Source organism: Pteropus vampyrus, unplaced genomic scaffold (genome assembly GCF_000151845.1).
Source record: "Pteropus vampyrus isolate Shadow unplaced genomic scaffold, Pvam_2.0 Scaffold2, whole genome shotgun sequence".
In the NCBI taxonomy this organism is placed as follows: Eukaryota; Metazoa; Chordata; class Mammalia; order Chiroptera; family Pteropodidae; genus Pteropus; species Pteropus vampyrus.
In genome coordinates, this window is record NW_011888783.1 from 14,523,551 (window position 1) to 14,540,400 (window position 16,850).

The 16,850-nt window shown below is 49.1% G+C and overlaps 3 protein-coding genes and 1 long non-coding RNA gene across 11 annotated transcripts in view; 1 reads left to right on the plus strand and 3 right to left on the minus strand.

Moving 5' to 3' along the window:
* HOXD4 (homeobox D4) overlaps nucleotides 1–2,408 on the minus strand; it is a 28,936-nt gene extending 26,528 nt beyond the window's left edge. For 2 of the 3 annotated variants that reach the window (XM_023529330.1, XM_023529326.1), the window contains exon 1: nucleotides 2,272–2,406. The gene's annotated coding sequence lies outside the window, so the exon portion shown is untranslated. Of the gene's footprint in view, nucleotides 1–2,271 lie in introns of all 3 variants that reach the window. The other variant, XM_023529300.1, reaches the window with a different exon arrangement.
* LOC105290112 lies at nucleotides 2,020–6,835 on the plus strand. Of its 5 annotated transcripts, none has more exons than XR_002779763.1 (4): nucleotides 2,020–2,037; nucleotides 3,680–3,947; nucleotides 4,558–4,680; nucleotides 6,688–6,835. It is a non-coding gene; the product is annotated as an uncharacterized LOC105290112 (long non-coding RNA). The 5 variants fall into 5 exon arrangements; XR_895719.2 differs by lacking the exon at nucleotides 2,020–2,037 and adding an exon at nucleotides 2,086–2,226; XR_895717.2 differs by lacking the exon at nucleotides 2,020–2,037 and adding an exon at nucleotides 2,087–2,239.
* On the minus strand, nucleotides 5,147–10,488 carry HOXD8 (homeobox D8). 2 transcript variants are annotated; one of them, XM_011357104.2, is made up of 2 exons: nucleotides 8,430–10,488; nucleotides 5,147–8,038 (listed from the first exon to the last, which is right to left on the minus strand). In XM_011357104.2, the coding sequence occupies exons 1-2, from the start codon at nucleotides 8,992–8,994 to the stop codon at nucleotides 7,746–7,748; spliced, it is 858 nt and encodes a 285-aa protein (XP_011355406.1). In that variant the 5' UTR covers nucleotides 8,995–10,488; the 3' UTR covers nucleotides 5,147–7,745. The 2 variants fall into 2 exon arrangements, with proteins under 2 accessions (XP_011355406.1, XP_011355395.1); XM_011357093.2 differs by having other exon boundaries at nucleotides 5,147–8,041; nucleotides 8,430–10,469.
* Nucleotides 10,489–14,415: 3,927 nt separating this feature from the next.
* Nucleotides 14,416–16,651, minus strand: HOXD9 (homeobox D9). The gene is made up of 2 exons (XM_011357134.2): nucleotides 15,702–16,651; nucleotides 14,416–15,356 (listed from the first exon to the last, which is right to left on the minus strand). Exons 1-2 carry the CDS (start codon nucleotides 16,474–16,476, stop codon nucleotides 15,115–15,117), a joined length of 1,017 nt encoding a protein of 338 aa, XP_011355436.1. The 5' UTR covers nucleotides 16,477–16,651; the 3' UTR covers nucleotides 14,416–15,114.
* Between the last annotated feature and the right edge of the window lie 199 nt (nucleotides 16,652–16,850).

Genomic DNA, 16,850 nt, shown 5'->3' on the forward strand with positions numbered 1-16,850 from the left:
CCGGTGCCCCTTGGTGCCTTGCCCGGCGGCCGCACTGCGGCAAGGCCGTAAATACCTCTAACAGCTGCCTGCCAGCCCAGAGTGAAATACTGTCTTTGTTCCGATTCTCCCTGCTTCTCGAGCCCAGAAAACAGAATTCTGGCGAAATATATTTATTTGGAGGAGCCTCTGATAGGAAAATAGGATTGGTTTTCAGCCCTAGTGCTTGTCCACACTTACAAGAGCAAGCCTTGCTCTTTTTCCTGGTCCTCGGGGAGAACACAAGCCCAGCTCACAGCCTGACCCGTAGACACCAAGGGCCAGACATGGTGGCATCGGCTCCCTGATCTTCTAAATGGATAGAGGTTCGGGCCAAGGACTCTGGGAGTTACACTCCCTGGCTTGTGAACTGTTTTGGTCCCAGTATTTTTTATTTCGTTTAATTTTTTTTTTATTGAGTTAACGGACAATGGAGGCATTTCCGGCAGTGGCAAAGCGTTAACTCGTTTCCTTGTGGACTAAGTGGCCTGAGTTCAAGTGTGATTCACAGATTATTTATTCTCTTGGATGCAATCTACCATTTAGTTCCAGTAAGCTCTTAATGCTACCACAGGAGCTTACAAAGAGCCCTTCAGTCCTCCATATCTATCTGCCCATGACATCACCCTCTGCTGCGTAATGGGACCTGCAGCCCGCCCAGGTTCCTAGTCACTTGGGCGCACTCAGCCACCGAACTCAGGGAAAAGCGACGGAAGCTCTGAATATCAAGGCTTGGCTATAATGGCCTCAGCTCCTCCCCACCCCCAACCTGGGCACAGCCGACCTAGGGGCTCTTTAGGCTCTGGAGTTGCCAGAGGGAGGGCCTAAGAGCCCCGGACCAGGGGCTTGCTTTTCAATAGGTAATGCTTTTACCAATATGAAAGAATGATCTAAACAGACATTGTACCATAGTAGAGAATGAGTCACAAAATACAAACACTACAAATTTAAAAATCAGTTTCTTATTTGTGAGTGATCATAATTAGTGATCCACAGACATCAACTGGCCACAAATCGTGGCCCTCCATTTTGAAACGAGCATGATTCCATCGTTAATTACTAAAAATACCTTTCTACAAAGATGTCATTTATTGTTGAGAAATGCTTTACGGCCAACACGGTTATGCTGGACTATTTGGGGGAACATTAAGTTAGATTTCGCAACTGAGTGCTTTAGAGACTATACACGGCCATGTGCAGGTCCACGCCATCCGCAATGCGGCAGATTGTCCAAATGTTTTAATATTTCACAACGTGTCCATGAGTAAATAGGCAATAGGATTTGAGAACTATATCCTCAAGTACCATTCAAAATCAGTGGGAGAAAATATCATTATTTTTTCTGCAAAGGATTTTATTTTGACTCATAATGTTTTGGTTCAGTAATTTTGAAGTAGAGGGCAAAATGTTACTATATAATATTGATTTGTAGGCAACACACACATGCTCACCACAACACGACAGTACATGTAGAGAGCAAAATATCTACCCTTTTCCTACCCTGGCAAATAAAAAACAGACGCGATGTTTGAACTTAGACGTGCTATACATTTCTTAAATATCTAATTGGTTTTTTCACAAAACCTGCACCAGATTTTCTGATACTATAACCTCCCGAAACATGCATCCATTTTTTGACATAAAATAATCCAAATTTACCTTTCAGATTATTAGACGTGGGAGGGACCTTTCTTGAGTTGTTACGAAAATTAACTAAGAACTAGAGAAACGGTTTAAAATATATATAATTCCTTCTCATACACAAGGCCCAATAAACCATAAACCCTAGAAATTAGTCAGTATCACCCAACCAAAGCCTGGATTAACAAACGAAGCATATCCTGAGAACACAGAATCCACCCCACCCCCACCCAAGCCCCAACCCTCAAAAAACACCTGTTTGCCTCCCAAGTACCTCTGACCTCAGACAAACCGCAGAACACTGCTGTATAGAACAGAGTGCCTTTAGGGACCCTCCGGCAAAGCTGAGACGTCCAGGAACTACATACTCTTCCCAGGGTGGGGATTGAGGGGCTCTCGATCCAGGCAGTGGGATCCTGTATGCTGCTATCCACCTCTCAGAACCTCCAGAGGAAGTGGGGCTTCCCTTTGGCTTCTGATCTCGGCCTGACCTTACCTGGGACCCCCGGGTACACCACTTAAAGATGGAGTGTTTAGGAAGCAGGGGTCGCAGACAGCCACCTCCAGGTTCGGGGAAAGGGTAAGGGGGCACGGGGTGGGCGCGACTCTTACCCAGAGGCTGCTAAGCTGGAGGCATGGGTCGGCCGGGGCCGCTGCTGTAATCCATTAGGCGCTGCCGCGCTACGCGCACTCTGGGCGGCAGAGACCCGCTCATGTCGGAGAAGGAGCCACGTGGGAACCGCGCGGCTACGGCACCCGGAGCCGGCTCGCTGCTCCCGGCAGGCGGTGTCGGCGCCAGCGGGGGCCTCGGCGCCTGGGGCTCCTTCCGGGCTCTCCCGCCCGCTGGACTCCCCACCCGCTCCTGAGGCCGCTGCGGCGCGGCGAGAGCGGAGCGGCGGTGGGGCCAAGTTGGGCGCCGGGAGGGAGCTGAAGCCGCCGCGGACCCCGCACTCCCGCAGCCGGCGAGTGTATCCCACCTCTGCAGAGACAAAGATTAGAAAAAGAGGGGGTGAGGCTCTAGGAAGGCAGAATGCGGGGGGAAATTCGCCTGGGAAATCAGGAAAAAGGCCGTGAAGGCGAGCGGCGCCTGCACATGACCAGCCGCAGCCAATGACAACCGCAAATAGGTCATAAAAAGGTCTATTACCAAGTTGTAAATTTTCTTCAAACAAAAAGGAATTTACTGCAATTCCTTGCGGATTTTGCACGTACAGCTCGCAAGCGCCATGTTTTTTCTTCTCTTTCCTCTCCTGTTCTCTACCTCGCTCTTTCTCTCCCTCTTTCCCTCCCCTCTTCCTCCCTCCTCTTCTTCCTCTAAGCCGGTCTCCTCTGCTGTTTCTGCCTCTTTTGCCTCCATGGTTCCTGACTCTCGCCCGCGCTCGCTCGCGCGCTCTCTCTCCTTTTCTAGGATTTTCTTTTCTTTTTTTTCCCATTTTTTTGTCTTGGCGCTAAACCTCTGCTCAATTTGACACTGTGTTAGAGGGAAAATTAGTGCGGTGTACTGGTGCTTGGATTGGTGATCCTGGCAGTCACTTCTCTCCAAGTCTCCTCTTACTGGGGGCACTGGGCTTCTCCTCCCCTCTCCTGACAAAAAAAGGCCCGCTCTGGGAGGCAGCCAAGCATTTTCTGGAGGGTTTGCCCCTCTCATCTGGCAAGCCAGCATCAGTGATCTTGCACAGAAAACCTAGGATCTGCAGGCCAAGAAATAGAGTGCTCTCCTCCCTAATCCCTCTCCAATATTAATTGGGGTCCTTCCCATTTGGGGTAATTTCTGCGGTAGGAGTGTCGCCAACCAGCTCAAAGGCTGGAAATGGTTTTAGGTACTTGTCAACTACTCCAAGATAGCAGTTTGAGCTCCCAATACCTGGCCTTTATTTTGGCAGAAACATCCTCCTGGGCAGTTCTGGGTTAGAAGAGAAGGAATCTTTCTGGACCCCCTCTGACACCTCTTGCTTTAAGTCTCCCCTAAGTGCAATTATTTCTATGGAATTTAATTCTGGTTTCTCCCCTCTTGCCCAAGTATTTGTCCATCGAAAAACCTGCTCAATTCAATATAGAAGAGGAGAGACTTCATTTATTCAGGAAAAAGAGCAACTCCTCAGTTTCACCCTTGGGGAAAAAAAAGTCATTTTTCTTCAAAAGCAGGAGTCACATTCCCTTCGCACTACTGATAGGAGCTGCTCCAGTGAATCTCCACTGAAAGTAAATGTCCTTGGCTGGCCCCAACAGTCCCTACATCATTAATGCATGGGCATGGCCATCTAGGCTTCAGAACCCGCCTAAAAGAGGTAAGTCCTCTCCCCATCCTTTCAAGGACACTGTCTTTAGACTTCTAGTAATACGTTTATAAATATTTGCATTGGGTGTTTATGTGTAAGTTCTCCGCTATTAACATCCTCACACCTAATAAGTACCTAAGTGGATGTGGACTTAAGCAGGAAGTGCATAGTACCCTCTGGAACAGGTCATTTGTATTCCTTGAAAAAGTTCCGATGACCTTGGATGTTTCTGATTAAGGGACTTCTGTTGCCATCTGTCAGCAAAAGTCATATTCTTTCTAGTGAAAGTCAGTGGGTTTTAACTTTGTTGGAGGGAATCTTAGCAGCAGCCAGGGTCCATTAAAATGTCCTCTCTCTACCCCTATCCACCCTTAGATGCCCAAGTTTTCAGTAAACACAGGGGAAGCAGAGGACACAAGCTTGGATGTGAAACAGCAATATCTTCTGCATTGAAGAATAATAAAACAATGTTTTTCATTATACAAGAAAATGGGGCAAGTTGTTGGGCCCTCCCAAACTAGAACGCTTGGCACTGGTCAATACATGGGGAATTGAACAGATTGTTCAATTCTAAAATTTTCTGAGACATAATCTCAATTGTCAATTTTCCTCTACCCAGATAAAAGCAGAGCTTTATGACCCTCCTTTTCAGCTTGGGAAAGAAAGGCTGGAAAAAGACTCTTTGCGCTGAAAAGGCAGCCATATTTGCACCACCACCACCACCACTCCACCCTGTGCAGAGGTAAGGGATATACTGGGCTTTGTGGAACCTCACAAAATGGGAACTCACAAAATGGCAGTCCTTGAACTGACTTTTCTCTAGGAACCATTGAGACCTACACCCTCTTTTGTTTCTGGTCCTTGCAAACAGAGAAACTAAATCACTTAGAAGGCTTGGTTCTTTCATTCAGTGTTAACATTAAAGGGTCCTATTTTTCTCTAAACAGTTTACAGACCTCTCTAAGCAGATTCCCTAAGCAGTCCAGGGTAGAGAAGCAGTTGTTTGGGTTTGCAAAGGGTTTTCTGAAGGTTTATGCAAATTTCTGTAGCAAAAATGTTTTCTTGTTTGTTGCCTGCAACCCTCGGATATTTACAGATTTGAGCCAATTACAAGGGTATCTTCTACACTTGTCACTTTGAGTCTGTCTGCACGAAACACCAAGATGGGGGGTTTCTAGCCACCGTGAGGAAAAGGTGATGACTGTGTGTGATGTGTAATTCCACGAGCTCTTTATTTGGAGACAAATCTATGCTTTTCTCAGCTACAAAAGGAAACATTTATGACCAACACTTTGTGCACACGTGCAATCTATGTATATGTACAAATCCACCAAATATATACCAAAAATTACCAAATTTGTATACGTACAAATACTCTCAAATACACCAGTAATTGCAGCAGTCTTTTTCTGTACACGAGCTATGATTTTACCATGCGGTTAGAAGGATGATGAGGCCAGAAGGTACAGCATTTATAGAACGACACAGAACGCAGAGGAAACAAGGACATTTTTACCTCCCCTTCCTTCCTTGATTTCCACATCCGTCATGTACAAGGTCCCCCACTGATAGTCTTGCCCAAATCGGTGGCTCTAAAAGTGATATTTGGGGAGTATTCTTGAATGAGACAACAAATTTTGCTAATAGAGGAGTCCCTTAAATGGAGGAGGGCAGCTGAAATTTAGCCAGCACCAGTCTTTAGCCAAGTTATTCCCCCGCCCCCAGGCTGTTCCCTAGCCACACTTTTCGGCACTTGGCATCCTTGCTCTGTATCAGCCAACAGCAGAGGCTCAGGCAGCACACAGAGCAAAACGTTTCCAAATCCAGCATGCACGTTTGCAGCTGTCTCCTCTCATGCAAATGTTTCTTAAGCCCTGAGCCACATGTGACTTAAAATTGTCTTTCCTGGCTCAGGTCAACAAATGCCATAGCTACTGCCTCTTCCTTGGATAGAAAGTCAGGTGGTGCTTTGCTTCTGGCCTGATCAGTACCAACATTCCCCTGGTCCACCAATGCCTGAGGGGGTGATCTAGGCCTTATACTACAGGATTCCATTTTCTTACCTTTGCAATAAATGCCAGTCTAGAAATTAAAATATACGTCTTTATAAACACACTTAGAAAAAGCAGAGAGCTCTTCAATGTCTATCTGATAAAGATGCTTTCCCTTTTACTGGGAGAAATGTTAGTTTACTTGAATTTCTCCTATTGTCGCCCTCCCCTCTTCCCCCTCCTCTTCTCTCATAAAATGGCAGCTGCAGGAGCAGCCTGGTATGGAAAATGGATATCTTGTTAATAACAGATCCCCAAACCCAGCATCAATGCAGACTCCGCGGAATAAGCTGTGGTGTAACCTGGACTCTGGGTTGATTCGAGTCCTCTGTGAAGTTCAAAGCTTTCACAGTACCTTAGCAAGGTTACTTAGAGCAAGATGAAGCTAGGATAGCCTAGCCAGTCCTCTCTGGGATGAAAGAGAGCGAGCGCCCCCTCCCCTACATGTATTTATTTATTTTTATAGTATGAGTGCATGTAACCCCCTCTTTTTTTAAAAAAAAAATCAAATAGAAGCTTTAACAGAACATTGCCTTTGTGTGAGCCCAGGTAATCCTTCCCAACTCAGGAAAAGGGTTATTTGCGGCGCTCAAAGACACTAGCTCTAGAAAAAGATTCTTTTTTTTTTTTTTTTATTAAGGAGCTAGCTATGTTCTGGAGCGGTTGTTTACACTCATTTTTCTGCATTTGCTCTCAAGGCTTGTTTCAAAAGGGTGAGACCATCCTGGAGAACAACAGAGGACGGACGTACCAACCGACATCTGAAACGCACACAGCAAGTTGGCTCAAAATGGGTGTGCAAATAGAGTGAAGGGAATACAAATAAATATGGCACCTACTCAAAAACTGGAATCACAGCAGTGGCTACAGCCTAGAGACTTAGCAGTTTCAGACAATACCAAACGCAGTTCAAAATGAAAGCAAGTTGAGAAAGGAGAGGCATTCCACAGAGCAACTTGCCAGAGTGAAAAGTTAATGAATGAAAATGTTATAATTAGCTTTTCAAGTATTCATTCACTCTAATTAAATTGCCATAATTTGTATAGACTATAGAAAAGTTATTAAATGTCAACTTTGACATTGCCCTGAAACTTGTCACTGGCCCAACATTCCTCAAGTTTAAGGAAGCTGCAGAGCCAGGACTACACTCTTCAACTAACATGTGCTTTTCAAATATTTGGCCCAAACTTTTCCCAGAGATTCTACATTTAGAAAGAAACCTTTTAGGAGTAAACAAAAAGCACCCGAACCATTATTATAAAAGCAGAAAGAAAAAAACATAAATAATACATTTTAATCAAATAAAATAAAGTAAATATTTTGCAGGCATAATTTTTTAAAAAAATTAATAGACTTCTTTTAATTTACTCACCATAAAGAAAAGATTTAAAATGTTCAAGTGCACTTGTTTGATTAATAAAGCATTTTACGTTCAATTATTTAGTGCTAATCATTAGGAAGTTTACGTTGTTGAGGCAAATCACCAGCTCAGACATTGAAAACTACCATTATAAAAATGTCGCTACAAGGTCAGTATCAAATCTCCCTCACATAAGACAGCTCAAGGACTGCTTCTATGAAATACTAGAAACTTTTTAAAAAAATCCCTCTCAAAGCGCAGAAATCTCAAGAGCAGTGACATGAAGGTAGCTTGAAATATAGGTAAAGTCTTTCGGACAAAGAAAATAGGTGATGTCCACCAGCATATGTTGATCATTAGCTTTAATAGTCTATGATAAAATTTTAAAGGTAGAATTTAATTCGTCGGGCCTTCAGCTCTGTCTTCCTCCAACGCTTGGGCTTCCTTTTTAGTTTCCCCATCCTTCACCTCCTGTCGGGAAACCGGGAATTTGTCCTTGTTGTTCTCCTTTTTCCATTTCATTCTCCTGTTCTGGAACCAGATTTTTACCTGTCTCTCCGTGAGAGCTAAGGCATGGGAAACCTCGATTCTTCTCTTTCTGGTCAGGTAAGGGTTAAAAAGGAATTCCTTTTCCAGCTCTAGGGTTTGGAAACGACTGTAGGTTTGTCTTCCTCTTCGTCTACCAGGAGCTGCTGATTAAAACCAAAAAAAGAGAAAGAGAGAGAGAAATAAACGTCTTAAAAATGTAACGGTGCCTCTGCAGATTGCTGGAGGTTTCTGGAATGAGTCTAAAGGATGGAATATATATAACTCTCTTTAGCTCTGGTATATACAGAATATACAAGCAAGAGACAGAGTGAAGGTCGTCATAGTTACTCTGTGCCCATCATCTTTACGTGGTTTCTACCTTCAGGGAGGAAAGAGTCTGTATTACTTTATGAACAACAGCCACTGTAGCTGTGCAAGAAGTAGGAGAGGGAGAAGAAAAGGGAGTTTTAAAGCTAGAACGTGAACGATTTCTTCCCCTGTCCCCGCTTAAAAAAAAAAAAAAAAAAAACAACAAAAAACTTGCATCCCAACCTTGTGGTCTCATCCAGGGAAACATTTGAGAAGGAGACGAGCTCTGATTTAAGTGGTCTGGGTCCTCGCCAATATTACCACTGGACGATTTACAGTCAGGATATTGTACCAGCTCGGCCTCTTGCTGGGTCGTAAAAATCGGCTGTCTCTGTAAGTTATCGTATCCGTAAAACTTCGCGGGCTCCCGGTGACAGGCAATCCCGCCGCAGGGGGGAGGCGGAGGATGCGGAGGAGGAGGGGGGACGGCTTGGTAGGCTGCAGCCGGGCTGCCCCCGCCGGGGTGGAAGTAGTCCTGGCCGGGACCCGGGCCGCCCCCACCACCGCAACCAGGCCCGGCGGGCGGTGGCGATGGGTGCGGGTGCGCGTGCGCCTGCGGGGGCGCGTGCGGGAAGCCGGCGGCGCTGTTGCCATAGAGCTGCAGGGCGGCGGCGTGGCGGCCGCCGACCTCAGGCGCGAAGTGACAGTCGTAGTAAGTGGGATTGATGGCCTCGCTTGCCGCCGCCGCTGCCGCTGCGGCCGCCGCCTTGTACTTGGAGTACAGCGGGTTCACGAAGTACGAGCTCATCGGGGCGGCGGCGGCAGCCGGCGACCGAGGTAGGGCGGCCCCGGGCAGGCGGGCGGCGCGGAGCAGACAGGGAGCGCGCCTCAGCGCGGCCGCACTGCCGCGGGGGCCTCTGGGGCGGCTGCTTGCGCCGCTGGGGCCGCCGGGTTACGTTGCTGCTGCCGCCCGCGCGTTGCCTCTCAGCCTCAGCAGCCGCAGGCGCTGGGATACTGGGCGCTCATGCCCGGGTCTCGCGCTTGCCGCCTTGGCCTCGCGTCGCCTCCCTCGCGGGGCTTGGGGCCTTACCCAGCCCCCACGCTCACCGCCCGCCTGGCCTCTCCCAGCGCGCGCCGGCTCGGCCGCAATATAATCGCCGACGCCCCGGGTGACCTGCCCTGCTGCCTTCAGTTTCCTCTCAGGCAGCAGGCGGCCCTGTGCGCATAGGGACAAGAAAAAAGTGCGCCCGGCCCACGGGGACACTCTTTGGCTTCGGTTTACAAACCCCCACTCTGGAGGGAAAAGAAAAAAAACACCCTCTGCCCGCCACCTCTCACCTCGCCCCCCCTCACGGCCCCCTCCCACTGTTCTCGCCGCCGCCGCCGCCGCCGAGGCTGCCGCCCCGGTGCGCACCGGCGAGGCATTTTCGCACCACGCCACTGCGCGGAGAGGGAGCGAGATGGGGGCGAGATAACCGCGCGGAGGGATCCGTGCGGAGGCGACACCAATGTTCCCGACGGGGCGCCTCACGCTCGTCGGGAGATGCCTCCGCCGGCCTTAAAGGGGGCCCATAAAGCCGCACCGCCAAGGGCTCGCTGTGCCCGTGGGGCCAGGGAATGTGGGCTGCGGCCAGCAGGGCGGGGGCGCGTCAGTACCTTACACTTGGTGGTGGTGGTGGTGGTGGAGGGGGTGTGAGGAGGCCACTCCCAGGAGGCTGCAGAGTAAATTACTACCTCCCTCGGCTCCTGGAGCAATCCCGCAGAAGTTGCCTCTGGCTTTTGCACCTCTAGACACTCGGGCGCAACCCAGAGCACAGGGCAAGCAGTGTAGAGGGGCTGGACCGAACTTTAAGGGTTGGGTCCATCCAAATGGTTTGATACAAGGCCACAAGGGTGACCCCCAAACCTGGCATTATCAAAGCGAATCTAAGCCTTTTCCAGCCGAGCGGGCCTTGTGGAAATGAGATGTACATTTACCCTTGACGCACTGCACGCCTGGCTGAGGCTCCTAGGTTAATTGATATTTAATGGAAATCATGCCCATGAATATAGTTTCCATCATTTCACCCTTGATAGACGTCAGCACCGGGCGCAGGGGGGAGGCTGAAGAATGTGGGGAGGGAGGCATTAGCATTGCTGAGGAAGTAAATAGAAAAGCGGACAGAAATGTTTCAAGGCGGGAAGGAGGACTCATGCTGGGGTGCGTGTTATTTCCTCAGGCAGGACGCGCGGCTCCCGGGTCTCAGCCCTGGTACGAAGCGAACCAGGGCAGGCGGTGGCCCCAGACAGAGCACGGGGCGGGGGCCGACTCCCTGAGCTCCTCTCCCCCACCCCCCCAAACCTCCATGCCTGTGTTCGGATCCCTCCGGTTCTAGGCAGCTGCAGGAGGCGTCCATCTCACGCTAAGGATTCTAGTTCATCCGCCAAACCTGTGTAATTACTGCAGAGAACAGGCGCTGGGCTCTGCTTTAAAAGTTAGTAAGTTTTCAAAAGGAAAAAGAAGGTTCATCTTAACTTGTGAGCGAGGGGAAGAGAAACGTCCCGACTCATGTGAGCAAGTCGAATGTGAATCAGCAAAATATTCCTGAGTTTGAAGCTCTCTCTAAAGCCGCTTGGCGTTACACCACAGACAGCCCTCTCTCCTCCACATATTTATCCCTTCTCTACTCTCGTTTTAATGTCCAATAACTGTAATAGGTCTCTGTTGAGTGAGTTTTCCCTTGCCTACTTGGCCTTTTTCTTGGACTTTTTGCGTGATCGAGCCCCTTTCCTTTGGGTGATAATCCACTGTTGTAAGGGCGCCAGGCACACCGGCCTTGGGAACCAGCCTGGAAAACACGCCCTGAGTCCATCCAGGGTTCCACCGCTAACGCTGAAACACACTATGACGGCTTTTCACGCCAAATACAAATGTCTAAAAATCTCAGATAGCCCCCAAAGGCGCAGCAGGCGAGTGATTTCAAGTACGCCCCAGCCTGTGAGTGCGATCCTGAGGTCAGTCCGAGTGGACTGCGTGTTATATTTTGCAAATGGAGAAAATAAGGTCGAAATGGAAAGGCATAACAAGATAAGACTCTTTCAATTATTTTTATAGGGAATGGATGGAAATGGTTAAGATAAACGGATTGCTAATAAAGCTCCAGGTGAAAAAGGCATGCTTTATTTAATTTTTAAATTAGTAGAGTGTAGGAGATTTGTTGCGGGGCTGGTGGAAGGTAGGGGGTGTTTTGAGTGTTTGTTTTCTGCGGGTTATCTCCAGGTAAAACTTCCTTTAAATCCTAAGGCGAACGAACAGATTCTGACAGTTAACGATTTGTATTTCAGTCTTGCCTAAATCCAATTAAAAGAGTATTATTTTCAACAAAACCTTGGAACTAACTTTGTAATTGTGCCTTTTTTTATTTCACCGTTTGGGCTGTGTTTTATGCGTGTGCGCGCGCGGCACGCGCATTTAAACACTCGATAAAAGAGTGGGGTTTGAAATTGGGGGAAAAGAAGAGTGAGCCCAGATCTTAATAATGCAAAGCACCATCTAGAACTGTGTAATTCCTGTGGATGAAAAAGAAATACATACTACAAAATTCATTTCTACACATTCTGGCCTAATTAAAAAAATGTTATTACAACAAGTTTCCTCTTGGGACAAAACACTTAGTTTTTCTTTCAAGCATTTTGTTTATAATCTGAATGGAAAAAGAGCGCGATTAACTTCGCAAATAAAGATCTATGCTTTTACAAGCTTCTATTTTGATTGAATGCATTAACTTACCATAACGTATTATATAGTTTCAGCTGTGCCATAGTCTAAATTTTCTGAAATCCTGACTAAACCAAAATTTTATACAGAAAAAATATGGCTGCAGAATTTAATAGTGCACATTGCTTCTTTTTTTTTGTTAAGTTTATCCTAATTTGAAATTTAAAATACGATTGTAAATATTCCTAATCAAAACCTTCCTCCACTGTACAACTCCTGCTTTACGAGATCACAAAGTGGAGCAACGGCGCTCTCTAGTGGCCAAATGCCACCTAGAGTCGACAGAGCTTAACTTCCCTTTATTGTACTCAAACCAATTCTAATCTTGTTCTTTAGTTTGCGGCTTGGATCGCTAACACTTATGATGCTTCATCCTTTTGTTTGTCAAAAAGTCAGCTACAGCAAACAGGGGCTCCTGAATGCCAAAGATACCTGTGCTCCCAAGAGCTTCTAGTAGTATATTTTTCAAAAATTTCCGGTTTTTCTTTTGCCAGACAGTAGGTCCCCATTCTACAGTAACCCATAACTATAGGAGGATGAACTAGATTTATCAAAAATCACAACTTTCTAAATCTCAATTGCAACAGGATATTCACCCAGAAGGGCCAGGCAAAAACTAAGAAATCATAGAAGTTATTTTTTTCTTTTAAAATTGTTAGTGTTGAATCATGAATGAATATTTGCTATTTTAAATTTGTAATTTTAATGCTTCAGGCCCATTTCGCTGGGCAAGGGTGGGGAGGCTTATAGAAACCAAATTAAAGGTTTTTTTGCTAGATCTCGAGTAGTTGTCTGGAAAGGCCCTGTTGGGCTGTGTTTATTAGAACATCTATGCACCATAAATGAGGCTTTAAATTTATATCAAAAGTCACAGAATAAAATGAATTAACTAAGCATTCCATTTGAATTTTTTTTTTAAAGCAAAGATTTTAATCAGCTTAGATGTTTTCTGTGAGGTTAATCTTTTTTTCTCATTTTCAAAAACGCTTTCCTCCAATTCAGCAGTAACTATTGTATTTTCTATAAGCAAATAGATATAATTTCCAACGATATTTTTGCTATGAAGTTTGGAGTCCAGGGCCAGATATTTTCGTAAAAGGCATTTAAGTAAGTTCATCTTTTGCCGCAAACCATGTGGCTGAGAAACCCTGGGCCTGAGTAAATGACCCAAGATCACTAACTCTCCCACCCCCAAATAAGAAGCTGATTAAAAAAAAACAAAACAAACAAGCTAGACTACAGCCACAATCAAATATTATAAAGAGCCACCCACTGTAGGCTAATTCTAATAACCAAACCATTTTAAAAATCAAAAATACATCATCTCCTCCTTCATACCCACCCCCATTTCAATTTCCTAGGTGCTCACACTTCACCGGGGCCTCCCAAGCCCCTGTCTTCTTGGTCCAACGCAGTCTTGTTTATATTTTATTGTCCAGATTTTAAGACCCAGTTTTGTCTGCATTTTCCTTTCCTCCTACAAACACAAACATCAAAATGAGATGGTTTCAAAGCGAAGCGCCGGGCCTGTCGTAAACTCATTACCTCCAGACGTCTCGCCAGCTCGATGGCTTTATGACACCTTGGCTCTTCCTGTTTTCAAAGAGCCCTAGGTATCGGGTTGGTCGCAGGGGCGGGGGTATGCAGCACCTTCTGCCGGATCTGGGCCTTGGCTTTCCCTCCCAGCCCCCCTTTCCCCTCTTTTATCATGAACCCCCAAACTCTGCCATCGTCCCCCCACCTCTCCCGCCTTCCGCCTAGCCCAGGCTGCCCGGCGCCTCCGCCTCTCTTGCCCACAAAAGCTGTGCTGGGCCCGAACTCTCGCTTACAATGACCTTCATTTTAGCCTCTGAATGCGGCCCTCAGAAGGGCCAAGCTGGGGGCTAACCGCTCACAGAAACTGGATGGGGGAGGGGCTGTGGGTGGGGGTAACTGGGGAGAAGAGCCTTGACCATTTTGATCTGCTAAGGTCACTTTGGGGCTTCTGTGGGGAGGGGCGAAATCTCACAGTCTGACCGCTCAGCACTCCCGTAGCCAGCCAGACCTGCCGAGCTGGAGAAGTTGCTCGAGAGTGCAGAGTTGCCTTTCCCTCGTTTGGAGAGAGTGGGGGTGGATGGCTGGGACTAAATGATCAGAGGGAGACTTGGGGTACGGTGTGCCAATGCCTCAGCAAGAGGGTGCCTGGTTTCTGGGGCCCCTGGGTTCCTCTGGGCACTACTGCGAGGCTGACATTGGATCCAGGGCAGGGTTTGCTGAGGAAACACGCTGGGGGATAAACGGGCTGCCACTCGCACCTAGGGGCCGTGCTCTAGACTGGGTCTTCCCACACAAAAGGAGACTCCGAGGCACATCAGAGGGACCACTCAGGTGCGAGGACTCTGGATTTTTAGCAGTGTCTCCCTCCCAGGGATGGGGGAGAAGTCCCGTGAGAGTGATATTTCGCAGAGAGACAGAGAAAGCAGGCACACAGTGTTCAGGGCCAGCGTCTGGGCTCTGTTTGTTCAGGTCAGCATTTATTGGTAAAAAGCGGTAACGTTTACAACTGGTCCTCAGGCAGAAACCGGGAGGGCCACATGAGCTGGAGACAGCAGCGCCACCAGTACACTGAGAATAACCCCCCAGCCCACCCGAGGCCCCGGGCTCCTCTTTCTGCCTCCTTCCAGGTCTCAGTTGAGGGCCCGCGTGCTCCCTGAAGAAAGGGCTTTCATAACCGGTGGGCTACCCGGCCAGGCCTCGGCGAGCCTCCGCACTGTTGCTCTGCCTTCATTCGGGGAAGTGGGGCACGCGTGGCCCCAGCTTGAGCAGCGCTGGGAGCTAAACTACAGCAATTTTCAGAAACATGGAGGACATTTACAAAGGAGAAGGCTGCTCAAGCCAGCGTGCACTCACAAAATACAGCATTTCCTAAGGAACCAACGGGGTAGGAAAGAGAGGGCGCGGTACAGGGCAAAACCCCAAAGCCACTTGGTTTCTCCAACACATAAGCGAGCAAATAGTCCCCCGAAATACCTCACAGAGACCAACCACACAGTCATTTCTACCTAGAAAAGGGGATGAAATATCCAAATCGCTGGAGAGTTTCTGGAAATCAAGCACCCACAAAGAAAACAAAACAAAACAAAACCGCACTGCCTTTGCAAAGCAGAGCGGTCCAGCCGGCGCCGCCCGGGGTCAGTCTCCTTTGGGGCATTTCTCCTTGCTCAGCTTTTTCATTTTCATCCTACGATTCTGAAACCAGATTTTGACTTGTCTCTCTGTGAGGTTCAGAATCCTCGCCACCTCGTAGCGCCGGTCCCGGGTGAGGTACATGTTGAAGAGGAATTCCTTCTCCAGCTCCAGCGTCTGGTATTTGGTGTAGGGACAGCGCTTTTTCCGGGTGGAGCGAGCGTGGATCCAGTTTGCGGCAGGGTTGTCTATGAAGAGGGGGGTTTGGAGACGGGGAGCGAGGGGCGGAGGGCAGGCAGGGAGAGACGACAGGGTTGGAGAGAGAGGTCGTTAAATTAATTTCACCAAGGATGGTCGCTTTTCACAACTTGGGGAATTATCATAAAAAGCCTTAATGCCTGCGCTCTGTTTACCGTACAAACCGCGCGCCCAGAGTAGGTGGTTATGGGAAGCTTTTTTATGGATGTGTGTTGCTCGCCTAAGCTAAGGTAGGCGTCTAGACGTTTTTATAGGTTAGTAAAACTATCAGTTTTGCACATTCGAGCCTTACAGGTTTCAGCAATAAATCAGGGGGCAATTTCTTTTGCACTTACTTGGGTCAAGTTGCTGTTGTGGCGGCTGCGGATGCTGTTTCTCTTCTTCCTTCAGCGGGCAGCCTGGGCTCGGGTGGTCGCTGCAAGCCGAGGGCTCCGACGCTGTCCCGGTCCCGATCCCTGCCCCAGGCCGGGTTCTCCCAGCTGCCGCTGCCGCCTTGTCCCGTAGGAACGAGTTGCACGAGAACTCGGGGCCGCCGCTCCCCTGGGACTCCCGGGCCACGGAGCACTCAGTCTGTTTGGAGGAGGAAGACGAGGAAGTGGAAGAGGAGGTGGAGGTGGCGGCGGTGGGGGTCGGGGCCGCTCCGGTTTCAGGCTTAATCCCGTAGTGGCGCCTGTTGGGTGGGCCGCCTGAGCCAGGGCTGGGACCAGGGCCCGGACCACCGCCGCCTCCGCCGCCGCTGCCGCCGCCGCCCGCGCCGCCCGGGAAGCCGGGCAGCGGTTCCATCCACGAACGCATATAGCGGCCAGGCTCGGAGGCAGCGGCGGCCAGGGGCGGCGGGGGCACGTACGGGTGGTAGAGGCCACTCATCGCCGCCGCCGCTGGGGGCTGGGCGGGCACCGCGGACCACGAGGCGGAGAACACGGCCGATTTGGGGGCAAAACTACACGAGGCAAACTCGGCGGCGGCGGCGGCTGGGCTGTCGGCCACACCTGCGGGCCTGCCCTGCGCGCCGGGCCCAGGAGGTCCGAAGCGCGCGGCGAACACCTCGTCGCCCTCATGGCCTATGAGCGAGTCCACGTAGTAGTTGCTGAGGGTGCCACTGGAGGACATTTTGAGGCGCCGTGCGCTCCCACCCAAGGTTACACTGCCCGCCGCGGCGTCGCTCCCGGCCGGCGCCGGAGCCGCCGACTAGTTCGCAGGCTGCAGCCTCCACCATTGGTCGCGCGGCCCACGTGATCATATTTACCAATACCAGGAGTAAATCAGTCCGCTAAACTGGGGGCTGCTGTGATTTAAAAAAAAAAAAAAATCATCATCAACATAAGCGCCGCAATTAGAGCCCGCGGGCCCTGGCCTTGTGCGCTGGACTTGGCCCGGCCTGGCTTGGCCAGGCCCGCAACTACTTGGGACCACACGCCCGACTGAAGCTGGAGGAGGCGTTGGGACTATTTGTTCACCTCTTTTTTTGCCGCCCTCAGCCTTGC